The sequence below is a fragment of the Sylvia atricapilla genome, chromosome 9 (genome assembly GCF_009819655.1).
Source record: "Sylvia atricapilla isolate bSylAtr1 chromosome 9, bSylAtr1.pri, whole genome shotgun sequence".
NCBI classification, from domain to species: domain Eukaryota; kingdom Metazoa; phylum Chordata; class Aves; order Passeriformes; family Sylviidae; genus Sylvia; species Sylvia atricapilla.
Window position 1 is genome coordinate 26,310,786 of NC_089148.1, and position 14,124 is coordinate 26,324,909.

The 14,124-nt window shown below is 42.9% G+C and overlaps 1 protein-coding gene across 4 annotated transcripts in view; it reads right to left on the minus strand.

Annotated features, from left to right (window-relative positions):
• Window positions 1-14,124, minus strand: part of PATJ (PATJ crumbs cell polarity complex component) — a 134,933-nt gene that overhangs the window by 41,502 nt on the left and 79,307 nt on the right. For all 4 annotated transcript variants that reach the window (XM_066325375.1, XM_066325379.1, XM_066325376.1 and 1 more), the window contains one exon: window positions 7,586-7,677. In XM_066325375.1, coding sequence (XP_066181472.1) covers window positions 7,586-7,677 — 92 coding nt within the window. The remainder of the gene's footprint in view (window positions 1-7,585; window positions 7,678-14,124) is intronic.

A 14,124-nucleotide genomic window follows, 5' to 3' on the forward strand; every position in this document is an offset into this window, starting at 1 on the left:
GACAACTGCTTCTTACCAGAGTTAAGAGCTTAGAAAATCACTTCATTTTTGCTCTGGTTCTTTGCTCCCCAACAGATCACGTCCCTCCATGGGGCCAGAGGAGGTTCACCTGGGACACACTGACATCATGCCCTTTGGAAATCTAATTTTGTGTGGATTATCAGAGGATGCACTTGGAGTTTATGGTCCCTACACATCCATAGATGTGCTCACACTTAAGTTAGCCTCTTTTAAGGGCCTCTACATCTGTAAACTGCTTGTTTATAGTTTCACATTCACGTTACTGAAATACAATACTTGTAATAAAAGCAGTAACATATTTTTTTTTCTTTTTTTCTTCATTTTTGCTGCACTCTTCTAAAATATTCAATGTAAAAACTTGGAAGAGATTTTATAAAGAGGAGAAGAGGAGAAGACCACTGATTCTCTCTACACATAAAGTGAATTATTTTTCAAAATGCTTATGATGTATGGCTTCTTTTTCCCTCTCTTTAAAACACCTCTGAAGTTGACATTTGATTACTTTGTTTTTTCATTTAACAGCACTCTTCCTTGCTGATGTTTTTCCTCGACTGCCATTTAAACTGACTTGTTTTCTGGAATTAGCTCTGCATATTTTTTTTTGGCTTCTGTAAAATAAAACCAGGTAACAGATGAACTTCAGTGATATCATTTAAGGGAAATCATCACAGAGTCTGAATGGTTTGGGTAGGAAGGGACCTCAAAGCCCATCAGCGCCACCCCTGCCATGGGCAGGGACACCTTCCACTGTCCCAGGCTGCTCCAACCTGGCCTTGGACACTTCCAGGGATCCAGGAGCAGCCACAGCTTCTCTGGGCACCTGTGCCAAGGCCTCCTCATCCTCACAGAGAATTCCTTCCTAAAATCCAATCTAAATCTACCCCAGCCGGCTTAAACCCATTCCCTTCTCTCCTATCACTTCATTCCTTTTCACAAAGTCCCTTCTCCAGCCTTTTTGCAGGAGGAATCAGTGATGCTGCTGCTTCACAGGCACAGATCTTGGATGAAAGGAAGTGACTTCTCATGGCTCTTCCAGGTCTGATTTCTGGTCCTCCTCACTGCATTCCACATTACTGTGACACAAGCAGAATCTTTTCCTCTTTAATTTCTGGAATAAACTATTAGACTAATTACGTGTTTTTAACACATTTTATGGAAGTGCCTGAAAGAAAAAAAATGCCTTATTTTTCCCCCTGAAGGGGTGAAAACCCATGGAGCTAGCACGTTGTGATCACTGAGAAACAACACTGTGAATCACCAGCTCCCAGCACAGGGCCAACAGGAGTCACAGGCACTGGAAATGATAAATCCTGCAGGCAAAGGTTGGTGAATTCATTTACTTATCTTCAACCACACAGCCACACAATTCAAAGGAGCTGGCTGGGTGCTGCTCAGAGCTGTCCTGGCTCTCAGCCTCTCCTCCTGGCCCTGCTCAGAGCCTTGCAAGAGTGAGAACTCAGGCTGGTGGTGCAGAGATGCAGGGCCAGGACAGGCAGGGAACCAAGCCCATGGATTTCATCAGCATTTCACGATTTCCAAGTGCATTTTACCCCACGGGGCATATTGGGCAAGGACATTTTCCCTGCTCTTATCTTCGTGAGACATCGATCTCATTATGCTTGCTGTTTTTCTCACCTACAGGAACAAATCAGCACAGGAGAGGCCCAGCAATTTTCTGATTTTTTTTTTTCCTTGACTTGCAGAGGTTTTCCTTGACAATAGTTTGTGTGGAGTACAATCAGCATGAAAACCAACCCCACTCTGCAGTTCACAATGCAGGCTGCATGCTGTGCAATTAGGGGCAAACGTGGAAATAAAGAGGAATAGATATATATATATAAAGAGGAATATATATATAAGCTTTTGTAAGAAATACCCTAAATATTGCTGGACAGAAGCTTCATGACAAACTTGGGTGCAATCAATTATCCAAACAAGTTTTCACTTCATAGACACACACACACACCTTTGTATTTTGTTTCCATCAGTGGGAAAAAAACCCCAACTTTATGCAGCCTTAAGCAGATGGCCATTTTTTATTCCAAGCAATAAAAAAACAGTTATGGTAATTCCCTGGGGAAAAAAAATGCAAAAATATAAAAAAACCCCAAGGTTACACAGTGTCACAACTTGTAATCTCCCCCTGCTAGGACTCGTACATATTTAAATACTTTAATGCTGCTTCAAAGGAGAATGCTTCAAAGCAGAATCAAAGTGGGAATATATTTTAAAGTGACAGATCTAATAATAAATTGCTGTTTCTGCTCTCCACTTCCCCAAGTGTCCTCAACTAAAACGTGAATTTATTTACGATTGAAAGGAGCAATCATTTTCTTTTGATGCAGGGGCAGACAGCTTAGAAGTCTGAACATCATATTCACATTACAGGGACTGCAGACGAGCATTCAACATATTTGCCAACAGTTGCTCCAGAACCACCTCCAAAAAAGCTGTTCCCAGTTACTGGTGCTCAATATTGTTTGGGGATTAAGGTGTCTAAACCTTCACACTCAGTATAAATGCTTCATTCTTTACTGCATTTTACTTCTTTCTAGTCTAAATAGGACCTCTGGACGTTCCCCATCCTGTCCTGTAGACCAAAAAAATAAAAATTCCTGATGTTTTGTTCCATCTGCACCTTTGCAGCTTAAGCAAAGACAAACACATTCATTGCTGACTTAAACACCACAAAAACTTGGTGCAAAAGAAGCCTAAAGAGAGCCACATGCAAATAAATATAAATCCAAAGGGAACATCCACTCTGTGCTGCAGGAAGGAAGGCTGAAGGGAAGCTGAAGTTGGGTGCTGCAAGGCAAAATCAAGAGAAATCCCAAACCAGACCCACTGAAAGGGGCAATCCCAGCACCTGAAGGATTTACTTCATCTCAGGACACGCTGAGTTGCTCTCTGGGGGCTCCTGACAATTTTTGACTGATCACAGACATCCAGATGTCCTCTGGATGCCTAAACCAAGGCAGAAGAACCTCCTGCCAAAATATCTCAGCTCATCAACACTGAGAGAGCATTTGACAACAGCTTTGCAAGGGGCTGTGGATGCTTTTTGTGGGAATACATCAAGAAGCAGAGTAGCTTGTATGAAGTGACACAAAATCTTAGCTGGAACAGAGCTGTGGAACAAGGGAATAAATGTTGCCCCTGAAAGGTGACACCAGGACATAAAGTCTTGCAGATTATCAAAAGGTTGTATTGTCCATGTCCTGCTTGTTAAGTTAAAAACAACAACAACAACAACAACAACAAACCAAAACCAAACAAGATCTTGTATTTTCTCATCTTGGTCTTCCCTCTAGAAGCTCCTTTGGAAAAGAAGAGCTGCAGGGAAGCTGCACACTGAGCAGACACACTGGGTTTCTCCTCCAGCTGGGGCAAGGCAGGACCTTGGTGTGCATCTTCCCGAAAAGTCTCTCCCACAGCAGCAAGAACTGTCTTGTCCTGCACTTCCTCTCTCCATCCACTCCCAGTTACATGGGAGCCACGGGCACACAGGTATTTTGAATGAACAGCTAATGTTCATATAAACTGCAGCTTAGGTCATCAAAGGTTTTGAAGAAGCCCAAATTACTGAACTTCCTGAACCGTGCGCCTGTTCCCACACGTGTAGGACAGAGAGGAGGAAACAGCTCTGGAGAAAACAGGAAAAGTTCAAACTTGCACACACACACACACAGGGCCTGGCAAGGGCTTATTTTTAAAGCTTTCCCACATGAAAGAACCTCAGCAGTGAGAGCAAGTGAAAACAGGAGTTTATACTCTTAAAATACGGCCAATTGTGTAGGTTTGAACAAACGTAAAAGTAATTTCTAAGGCATGGCAGTATTTGAGAGTGGCACTAAACATAAGATGTCACTTCTGGAGGCTCTGAAAGAAGAGGCAAAGTCACAGCAGTGGGGAGTGTCGAACAACCCAGACACTCCCCAGTCCTTGGAGCAGAAGGATCTCTCTGCTCTGCACATCACCACAAATAACAGGAGATTACACCTGGCAATGGAAGGAGGGGTTGGGTGACAGATTTGTGGGCTTCACAATCCCACCAGCTGGAAGCAGCAATATCAGAGCAGTGATTGCAGTGTGGGAGGGCTCAGGACAGATAACAGATGGTATTTAAAATCAGAAAAATCCCTCACTATTAAAGCATTTCTCATGGTTCATCACAGCACAAAGCAATTTTCTTTTGAGGGATAAAGGTAGACCAAAGAGTGACTCACAGGAGCAAACACAATGGGAGGATGGTTTGAAATCAGTGGAATTCACTTTGATTCAAGCATTCAGCTATATCTGCTTATTATACCAGCACTGAAGCACCAAACCAGATTAAAGGCAGTTAATTGAGCATGGAAAAACAAAAAAACCACTGGGTTTGCTGAATCATAAAATTCTCACTGTAAAAGAGCATTCTGATGTAAACTGGATTTCCTGTTCCAGGTGTAAAATCTAATTGTATTGTTTCATTATGCATGTCACAGGGATGGACTTACAACACATGAACAAAACCCACAAAGGGTAGAAACACATCCTTATTTTGGGAACTGAGGCACAGACACTCCTAAAAGAAGCAAGTCCCTTTCTCATACCTGGTTAATTCCTGTTGGAGAATCAGAGCAAGAATTTGAAAAGGCATCTAAGACATTACACCTCTTATTGCTCCTGAAAAGAGGAAAGTGACACTAAAGCTGCAAATCTTCTAGATGCTTTTAGAAGCTCAAGTAATTAATGAGACCACTGGGAGACAGGGCTGTGTTAAGACCTATATTTTGGAATCTGGCCAAAATCAACTGTTTTAAATAATCATCATCAACTTAATTGAGGAAAAGATGCTCATAAAGCAGAGTGAGAAGCCTTCAGACATAAGGGGGGTGTCTGTGATTCTCAAAACAGCTACTGAGCTGTGTCTCATCAGCAAAAATTCCAGGAAAGGGTGGGAATGCAGTAGTAACACTACCTGGGTGTAAAAACGTGTGGATAGACTTTTATAGCACACATGGTAAATCAGTATTTCAGCAAAAAGTCAAAAAGGCTGAGGATACCTTTTATCCTTTATCTCTGTCTAGAAAAAGAAATAAATTTAGGATTGGAGCTGGATAATCTTTAAGGTCTCTTCCAACCCAAACCATTCTGTGATTCTCCGAAGTTATTTAATGATAGCTATTACAGCTCTCACAGAAAGGCTTTTCTGTGCCCAGGAATTTCTGGGCTTCTTTCACAACTGATTAAGGAGTTTATGGAAACATCCCCCTGCCCTGCACATGAACCAAAACACCAGGAATAGGAAAACCTGGATGCTGTTTCCTGCTTCCAAGTGGAAAGCAGCACGCTTATCACCCAGCATCCTCCATCTCAGGGGAAAAAAGGCCCCAGGGTATCATAAAAGGCACTTGGAATAACCCAAAAATTCCACTGGTTTGGCTTTTATGCCCTGAATCAGCTCAGTCAGGACCTTTTTAGGCTGTGGATTGATGTGTTTCTGGTAAATTACAATCTACTCAGGTTTTTCCACTGGTGAAATGAGAATATTCATATTTTTATGAACATGAAGACTGAATTAATCTCTCTCACAGCTCCTGCAGTCCATGTCATTTTGCTATGGTGAGCTGTGGTGTAACGTAGCCAAAACACATCCAGGGGCACAAAAAGGCCACAGCTCATGTTTTCACACAGCAGCATCCACTGGGTTTGTGGTGTGAGGTGGAGGAATGGGAAGCACCAAGGCAGACTAGGCTCATGGAACACAGTTTGCATGAGAAGAGCAAATAATCCTTGTTTGTCCTTAAGATCCACATTTAAGAGAGACAGTCTAATTTGTCTTTGCTGGAACTGGACCACACTAATCAGAAAAAAAAAAAAGAGACATGAGTTCTCTCCCCACATTTGGGGCAGTGCTCCAGTTACTAAGGACATCCTCTCAGTGGGAGAATTCCCTTTTATTGCTGTTCCAGTGGTGCCTGGGCTGAACAAACAAACCCATCAGCTGTCAGTGTAAAGCCAAGAGCAAGGACAAGACGTTGTGCTCTTGGGAAGATGGAAGTGTACAAGCTCAGCAGCAGCAGCATTTAAAAGTAGAAATTGGGTTTTTTTTTTTAAACTCTGAGATGGAAACAAGAATCACCCAATAGTATTTCCAATATTTCTGGAGTCTCTTGAACATTTGAGATCTTTTGAAACCTTTGCCTTGAAACTCACAGTGTGAAAAGGAGAATTTTTAGCGAAGAACCTACACAGCTCAAACATTATCCAAAAGACACACCAAAGGGTCTCCAGCCCATGGGAGGTGGATCTGACAGGGCCCATTCCTTGGAGCCCTGATTGGAGCCCCCACTCTTGGCTTGGCCTTCCACAAGTTGTGGTTTTGCCTCCGGAATTCCCAACCAGACACATTTTCCACAGGCAATTAAACGACGGTGGTGAGTGAGCTGTGGGACGTGACGTTTAATTCTCAGTGGCTGGAGGGAAAGTAACAGGGGAGCTGCAGGCAAGAGCATTAATCTCCTCCAGATCCTCTGGGCTGCCAAGGAGAGCAACTCATCCCTCACGGTGCTAATGCTGCTCTTCCATCATTTCTGGGCACGCTGCACCAGGCAGAGCCGTGGCAGTAAATGTACACATTTATATGCGTTCACCCACAGATTATTACATTGTTCACAGGGAGGTTGGGGATGAGCCAGGAATATAAAACAATATCAAGTGTGATGGATGTGTTGGTGGGGAGACCACCTCATAAAATGGCGTGGAGAGGGGGTGAAGTGCCCAACAGAAGTCACAGCTGGAATTTATTCAGAAGTACACATCTACGAAATGCCAGCCTGTTAAAGCATGTAGGAGTCCTGGGAAAGAGGCAGCTTCTTCCCAGATCTCCTCCTGCCCAGGGTCAGAAGAGCAACACTTCCTGAACTATTGAGGGAATGCACGCAGGTGTCTTTAATTCATGTACAAAGAGGCAAGATTTTCATGCTTGGAGCAAAGGAAAAATGCCTACATGTAATTTTTATGCAGACGAAAGGATGTTTTAGCATATTCCCTCCCACACAATCCAGCCCAGTGCTGGCAAAGTCAGGCTTCCCCTCTGCACAAACAAGCCCTTGCTCACTTTCAAAACCCTCTTTTGATGCCCACACAAAGGTATCCTTCTGACTTCCACCCAGCCTGTGCTCCGTGTGCTTCATCCCTGCTCCTCTCCCAACAATCCCAAGCCTCTGCACCATTTCCACTCCCTCCTGGTGGCTGAACAAGCTGCCCTCTCCAACCTGTGCTGAACCATCCCAAAGCACGTTAGGAAGTTGTGGGAGAAGCAGCTCCCAAGCCCAAGAGGAACAGCTCAAGTTTTCAGCAGACACCCCTAAAATAAGCATTCATTTCCATCAGATTTTTTTTTTTTAAACATTATTATGGAGAACTCTTTAACTGTTCCAAGAAGAATGGTCAGGGAAAAGGCTTACTCAGCTTCAAAGAGAACAGAGAAAGTTCAGCATGTGCAAAGCAGGCTAAATATGTAAATATGTCATGGAATAGGCTAAAGTGCAACAAATGTTTTGGTGAGAATGGTTCTTACCGTATGAAAACCAGCTTGACCTTTGATGGGGCAGTTTTAATGATTGCAGAAGCATTCTGGTGGCTTCTTCCATACAATATCTGATTGTTTATCTGTTAAAAGAAAATTATTTTCATGTAAGTGGAGGAGTACACCTTGTTCTAATTTATACCACCACCACGACTTCCAAGTTTACTGTGGGATAAGGAGATAAAACTCAAAGAAAATGTGGTCTCCAAATCTTGATCTATATAAAACAGGAACCAATGCAGAGCTAATTTACTGTTATTAGCAAACCACAAATGAGATAAATCTTTTCTTTTCTTTTCCCACAGATCCCTTGAATGGGTTTTAAGGATTATTCCCATATTTTTTGGAAAACAACTCGATCTGAGGAGAATCATACAGATGTGACAACAGCACAGATGTTCAGACAGACACTCCTGCACTTTGCCTGCAGGCTGTGGCCATTTAGGAAAACTGGCTGCTAAGACTGTGCTGACTCCTCAGTTCTGCTGAAGGAAACAGGAGTGGGAGTCAGGGAGATGAAGGACAGTTTAAGGACGTGATGCTGAATCCCTTTTGCAGGGATGGATCTCCACCTGAGCACAGCAGCAGACACCAAGCCCTGGACACAAGGAAATGCTGCAGCTTTCAGCATGAAAACATGACCCAGGTGGGCAGCAGGGCCACGGCAGCTGGACTGGTCAGCAGTGGAGTGGCCACAGCACCAGGGCAGGGACCAACCCCTGTGCTGGGCACTGCTGAGGCACCTCCAGTCCTGGGGTCAGTTTTGGAGTCCCCAGTCCAAGAGGGACACTGAGGGGCTGCAGTGTGACCATGGAAAGGGTCTGGAGCCCCAGGAGAGGCTGAGGGAGCTGGAAAGGGGCTCAGAAGGAGAAAATGAGGCTCAGGGGGGACCTTGTGGCTCTGCACAAGTCCCTGCCAGGAGGGGACAGCCGGGGGGATTTGGGATCTGCTCCCAGGGAACAGCGACAGGAGGAGAGGGAACAGCCTCAACTTACACCAGAAGAGATTTAAATTGATAAGAAGGAAAATTCCTTCATGGAAAAGGCTGTCCAACCTTGGCACAGCTGCCCAGGGCAGTGATGGAGTCCCCAGTCCTGGAGGGATTTAAAATCCCTGTGGATGTGGCACCTGGGGACATGGGGCAGTGGTGGCCTTGGCAGTGCTGGGGGAACAGTTGGACTCTGTGTCTCAGAGGACTTTTCCAACCTAAACAATCCTATGCTTCAATGCTGCAGTTTTTTCCTCCCACTCTAAATTTACAACATAATATTTACATTCACATTTGATATACCAATGCTGCTTAAAACAATAATGACAACGGAGCCCAGGAACAATTTAGTCGTGATTATAGAAGGAATTTTTGTTACTGCAGATGTTTGTATTGGATTCTAGGTTTGTGATCTTAGAAGGATTTTTTTTTTTTCCCATTCAAACAAGAAGCAGCAGGCCAAGTCTCCCAGCCTGGTGTGATAGGGGCCAGTCAGACACATTGGGAATATTCACAAATCTTATTTTCAGCAGGTCAAAACATGATGCAAGTTCATCAGTTAAATAAGGACAAGGCAAGGACAACAATAAACCCCCTAACACTTGAGTACTGATTGGGATTGAAGTGTAAAGCTTTTACCTCCCAAGTCTTTACTGTAGAAAGAGGGACCCAAGAAAGGCCTAAGAGGAAATAATATCACCATTCCCAAAGAATTAATATGGTTCTGTCTGCAGCTGCCATGGTGGAAAAGGCAGAGTGAGAAGCAACATCCTGGGTCATGCTTCATTAATCAAACATCAATTTAAAAATCCAGTGGCAAAAATTAACGAATGCTCAGCTGCATTCTGGCTGCAAGCTCAACCTGAAATTTCCAGTGAGTTTGCTGACTTAATTTCTCTAAGTTTGAGAATAAATTGTTCGCTGGGAATACTGTATGCTTTACAAATTGTTTGGATTTAGTTAAATTACCATCAATTTTCCTAAACAGCAGACTTCTTAGATTAAAATTTATAGCCTTTACTCTGGCTAAATTAATCCTATTCACTACATGTATCAAATAGTCCAAAATTTAATTAGCTGTGATCTAGGTCTCTAAGTTATAATTATTTAATTACTCCAAAATGAAAGCATAATCAAAGTAATATATCTCCACAAGGTTTTGGACTGTCCTACAGAGTTATTACACCCAGTAGTAATTTTTCTTTCTTTTTTTTTTTAAAGTACACTTGCTTTTGCAAAATAAATTAATGCTCTGTTAGCTGCAGATACCACAGTGATGAGCAAAACACCAAAGCCCACTTCAATAAAACAAAACAGAGAACATCTAGGATTTCAGAAGAAACACCATTTTAAATCTTTCAAATTAAATAAAGTAACACGTCAGATTAACCAAATAGTACTCTGGGAGTCAGAACCTATAAATCTGTGCTTTACTTTTTGCAGTAGAGATTAGAAAAGGAAAGAATAGCCTCGACTAAGCAAAAGAAATAAACTGATCTAAATCAATCTCAACTCTTCTTTAAATGCCTCTCTCCATAACTCCTTGGAAAGTCAGCAGAGCTCAGAGAAAGATAAAAACTTGCTGCAGGTATGAGGTCAGGTCAGCCCACAAGTTCAGCCTTTAATGTAATCACACATTGCTTTATGGCAGATTTAATCACAGATCCCAAATGTACTGTTGCCTTCACCTACAAAAGTTTTGGTTTACAGTTTCATGCACTGAAGTAGCAGAAAGTACAAACTCACTGAAATCCGAGCTCTTGAGTTCAGAGGGAAAAATCTCCAGGATTGTTTGCTTCTCAAACTTTAATTTGCAGAGGAGAAACATTAGATATGGATATTAAAAAAAAACCCCAACCCACACTGTTTTTACTACGTGGCAGTAATGGAAATCCATAAAATTAGTATCATCTGATTTTTATGAAAATCAAGTTAAATGATACCCCAAAGCTAGTAAAAACACTGGCTTAGCTTTCTGCAATAATTATTTCTTTGTACAATGCACTGGGTTCCTTCTTACCACAGGAATTGTAGCATTTCAAGACACAACCAGGCTCTCTGAAACAATGGGGAAAGCTTCAAAGTCCTTTTTTTTATCAGTTAAATTTTATATACCGAAACCCCATAATGTACACCAAGCTCCCAAATAACAAAAGCACGGGGGGGGGGGTGTGAAAAAAAAATTGGAGAGAAAATCTAATTAGAAAGTGAATTTTCCCTCTCCTCACCAAATTTCTTGCTGGGCACACGTTCAAACATGTGCATCATCTAAAGTGATCAACAGACCGTAAAATCCTTAAGGACAGAAAATATCCTGCTCTGAGCTGGCAGCTGATCCCTGTGGCTCCCCACCTGGGGAGTGTGGAGAAAGGACATTGGGAAGCCACAGATTGCCTGTGCCCTGCTGCCCAGCAACCTCCCCCTTGCAGCTTTACCTGCTGCCAGCTTGGAAATCACCCTCCAAACCCAGCCTGGGCTGGGGAACCTGCACACAAAGCACAGGGGAAAAAAAGGATTTGCATCCTCCTCTGCAAAGAGCAAAAGGACACTGGAGCAGTTTGTCCAAGGAAGCTGTGGCTGCTCCATCCCTGGAAGTGTCCTAGGCCAGGTCAGACAGGGCTTGGAGCAATTTGGGATAGTGGAAGGTGTCCCTGCCCAGGGAATGAGATGAACTTTAAGGTCACTCCCAACCCAAACCATTCTGTGGTTGTGTTCTGTAATTCCACCACAAATAAACTGAGAATTGCATGCCAATCCCCCACATCTTAGAACAGAAATGGCGTTGTGAGTTTGGCTGGGGAGCTCATTTACTTGGGCAAAATACTGCTGTATCTATTATGTTATTACAGCATAACTTCTATTTATCTAAGCACCTTAAAATAAAATAGCAATAAAAATGCATTTAGCACAAAAGCTCTCTGGCTTTGAGCTATGACAAAAATGGCATAAAGAAATAAAATGTAATAATTGTCTCTCAGGCAACAGTCCAGAATGGACAACAGGCAAACTTCTACAGTGATTTTTGACTCTGAACTCTGGCTTTTAGTCTTTCAAGAGGTGCTGTGGCCTTACGAAATAAAACACAGAAAAGGGCTGAGTGGGAAAGGACCTTAAAGCTCCTCTCATTCCAACCCCTGCCATGGGCAGGGAAAACTCCACATCCACATGAGCAGTTTCTTTCCAAATCCTGCCCCAAGAGAAAGGGAGATGGCAGAACACCCCAACATCAGGAATTCAGCATAAGAGTGCTCTGAACTGGCTTATTATATTATTAATAAGCCTGGCTTATTATTAGAACTCAGCTGCCTCTCTCATGGGGAGATGAAGGTGATGACGATGATAATAATAAAAATAGTAATAATAATAATAATAGCAGGGTGGATTATCCAGCATGAACAAAAGCTCCTGAGAGGACAGGCCCATGCAGAGCTGAGGAGCAGCAGGACTGGAGGCACAGGTACAGCTCCAGGTGAACCTGCTGAGGGCCATGCTGGGCACAATCAGCCCCAGCACTGAGCCCAGCCTAACAAGGCACGAAGCAGGGCAGACACCTGCACCAAACCAGCAGGAGAACCAGGCAGGAGCACCACAGATGGTTCCTCTGCTTGGAAAAAGAGCAGAAAAGCAGAACTTGTGTCCTGGGGGAAAAAAAAATAAAAATTCTTCTGCGCAGGGACAAGATCCGGACCCAAGCAGTTTTCCCAAGTGTATAAAAGGAGGATGAAAGGACCTTCTTCCCTCAAAAAGCTGTTTTCTCCATCCAAAATACATCACTGAGGAGGTATTAAAAAATGACCATCACATGAAGGTTTTTTTCATGTGGCCTGCATTTCCCTCAGTGTCAGGCTGTGGAGACAAGCCAGGATCGTGCCCTCAAAAGGCTGCTGTTGTTTGCAGAAGCTAAAAGTGAGCTGGAATTTCATCAGTTCAGCAACAAAAGATTTTATGAATAAGGAGCTGAGGCAGCCTGGCAGCATCCCACATCCTTCAATTGAATCCAATCAAACTCCAGTTCAAAAGAAAAATGAACAGGTAATATCTATCTGTCTAAATGGCCATCCCATTAACCTGAACTCCATCTGAAGCCACAGGGAATAATCTGCACACCCTGCAGTGGCATCCTCTGCTTTAATGGAGCAAGACTGTCCAACTGGGGCATCTCAGGACAGCCCAGGAATGCCAGAGGCTTCCCAAGATGTGAATCCCTTCTCTTGCTGAGACGTTCCAGTACTGAAAAGCGAGGTGTAATTAAAGATGCAGATGCAAATGTACTTTTAAGGTGCAGTCAGGTGAGAACCAGGCACGAGTTCTGTCCTCTCACTGCACGTGGCTAATGCACAACCCACCCCTTTGTAATGCAGAATGTTTGAATTTATCCTTCTCTATAAGGAACTGAACTCCTGCCCACGGGTGGCACATCTTAAATTGGACTGCAAAGATAAACAAGGCAGTTACTGAAGTGTCCTTGAATTTTTATTTGAATCTTGGCCTTTTTGAGATGCAGAATTTCGCTTTCCTCATACTGAAGGGGAAAAAAACCCAACATTTTATTTTCAGCTTAACAGGGAGAGGAATGAGGGCAACACCATCACTTTGGGAAATGCTCCTTATGATGTGGCTCATCCATGCAAAACCCAGGTACATGTGATTGAGGTACTTGAGGTACATGTGATTAATCCCAGATGGTGCCTCTTTCAAGTTCCTAACTTTAGCTCCTCTGCTCTACCAGGAATGACCTATGATATGCAGAGAAAAACAGTGCCACGAGATCTTTCAACACACCCCAAAGTTAACTTTTTTTTTTTTTTTTTTTTTTTTTTTTTTTTTTTTTTTTTTTTTTTTTTTTTTTTACCATTAGAATCCAGTGTCAGGGATAGAAAAAGCATCATTCTGAAGGAGAAAGCAATTTTCTTACCCTACTCTACTATGGCCCAAACTTTCATACCTTTTCTCAGGCTTAAAATGAAATCAGCTTCAGATGATGGTGTTTTTATAGCCAAAAAAAAAAAAAAAAAAAAAAAAAGTCCTTTTTGTACTGTGTGTATTGAAACCCCCTAATTACAGAACTGCTAGACAATGACAAATGCTTGGACAATTCTGACTCTTCCCAGGGCTCCCTCAGGCAGTCAAACTGCTCTTTCTCAAGTCGAAATGTGAAAAAAAAAAAAAAAAAATAGGTGGTTTTCTGATTGCACAGAGAGTTGCTGAAAGATCAAGCATCACAAAGCATCACCACCCACGGAGAGCAGCAGGTCAGCAAATCCCTGCTCCTCAGTGAGAGTCTCTCTCCAAGGGGAAGATCCCCAGGGGTGGATGATTTTTTTTTGAAACCACTGAAGCAATCATGACGTGGGGAATCACTGCAGGTACCGCAGCAAAATGTCATTTTTGCAACAGCCAAAAAAAAAAAACAACAAAAAAACCAACCAAAAAACCCAGATGAAGTGAAGAAAAAGCTGTGTTTCCAGGCTGAAGGTGAAGCAAGGAGACTGGAGAAAGAGTGAAGACAAAATTCTCCACTTGCTAACGAGCTCTCTTGCCT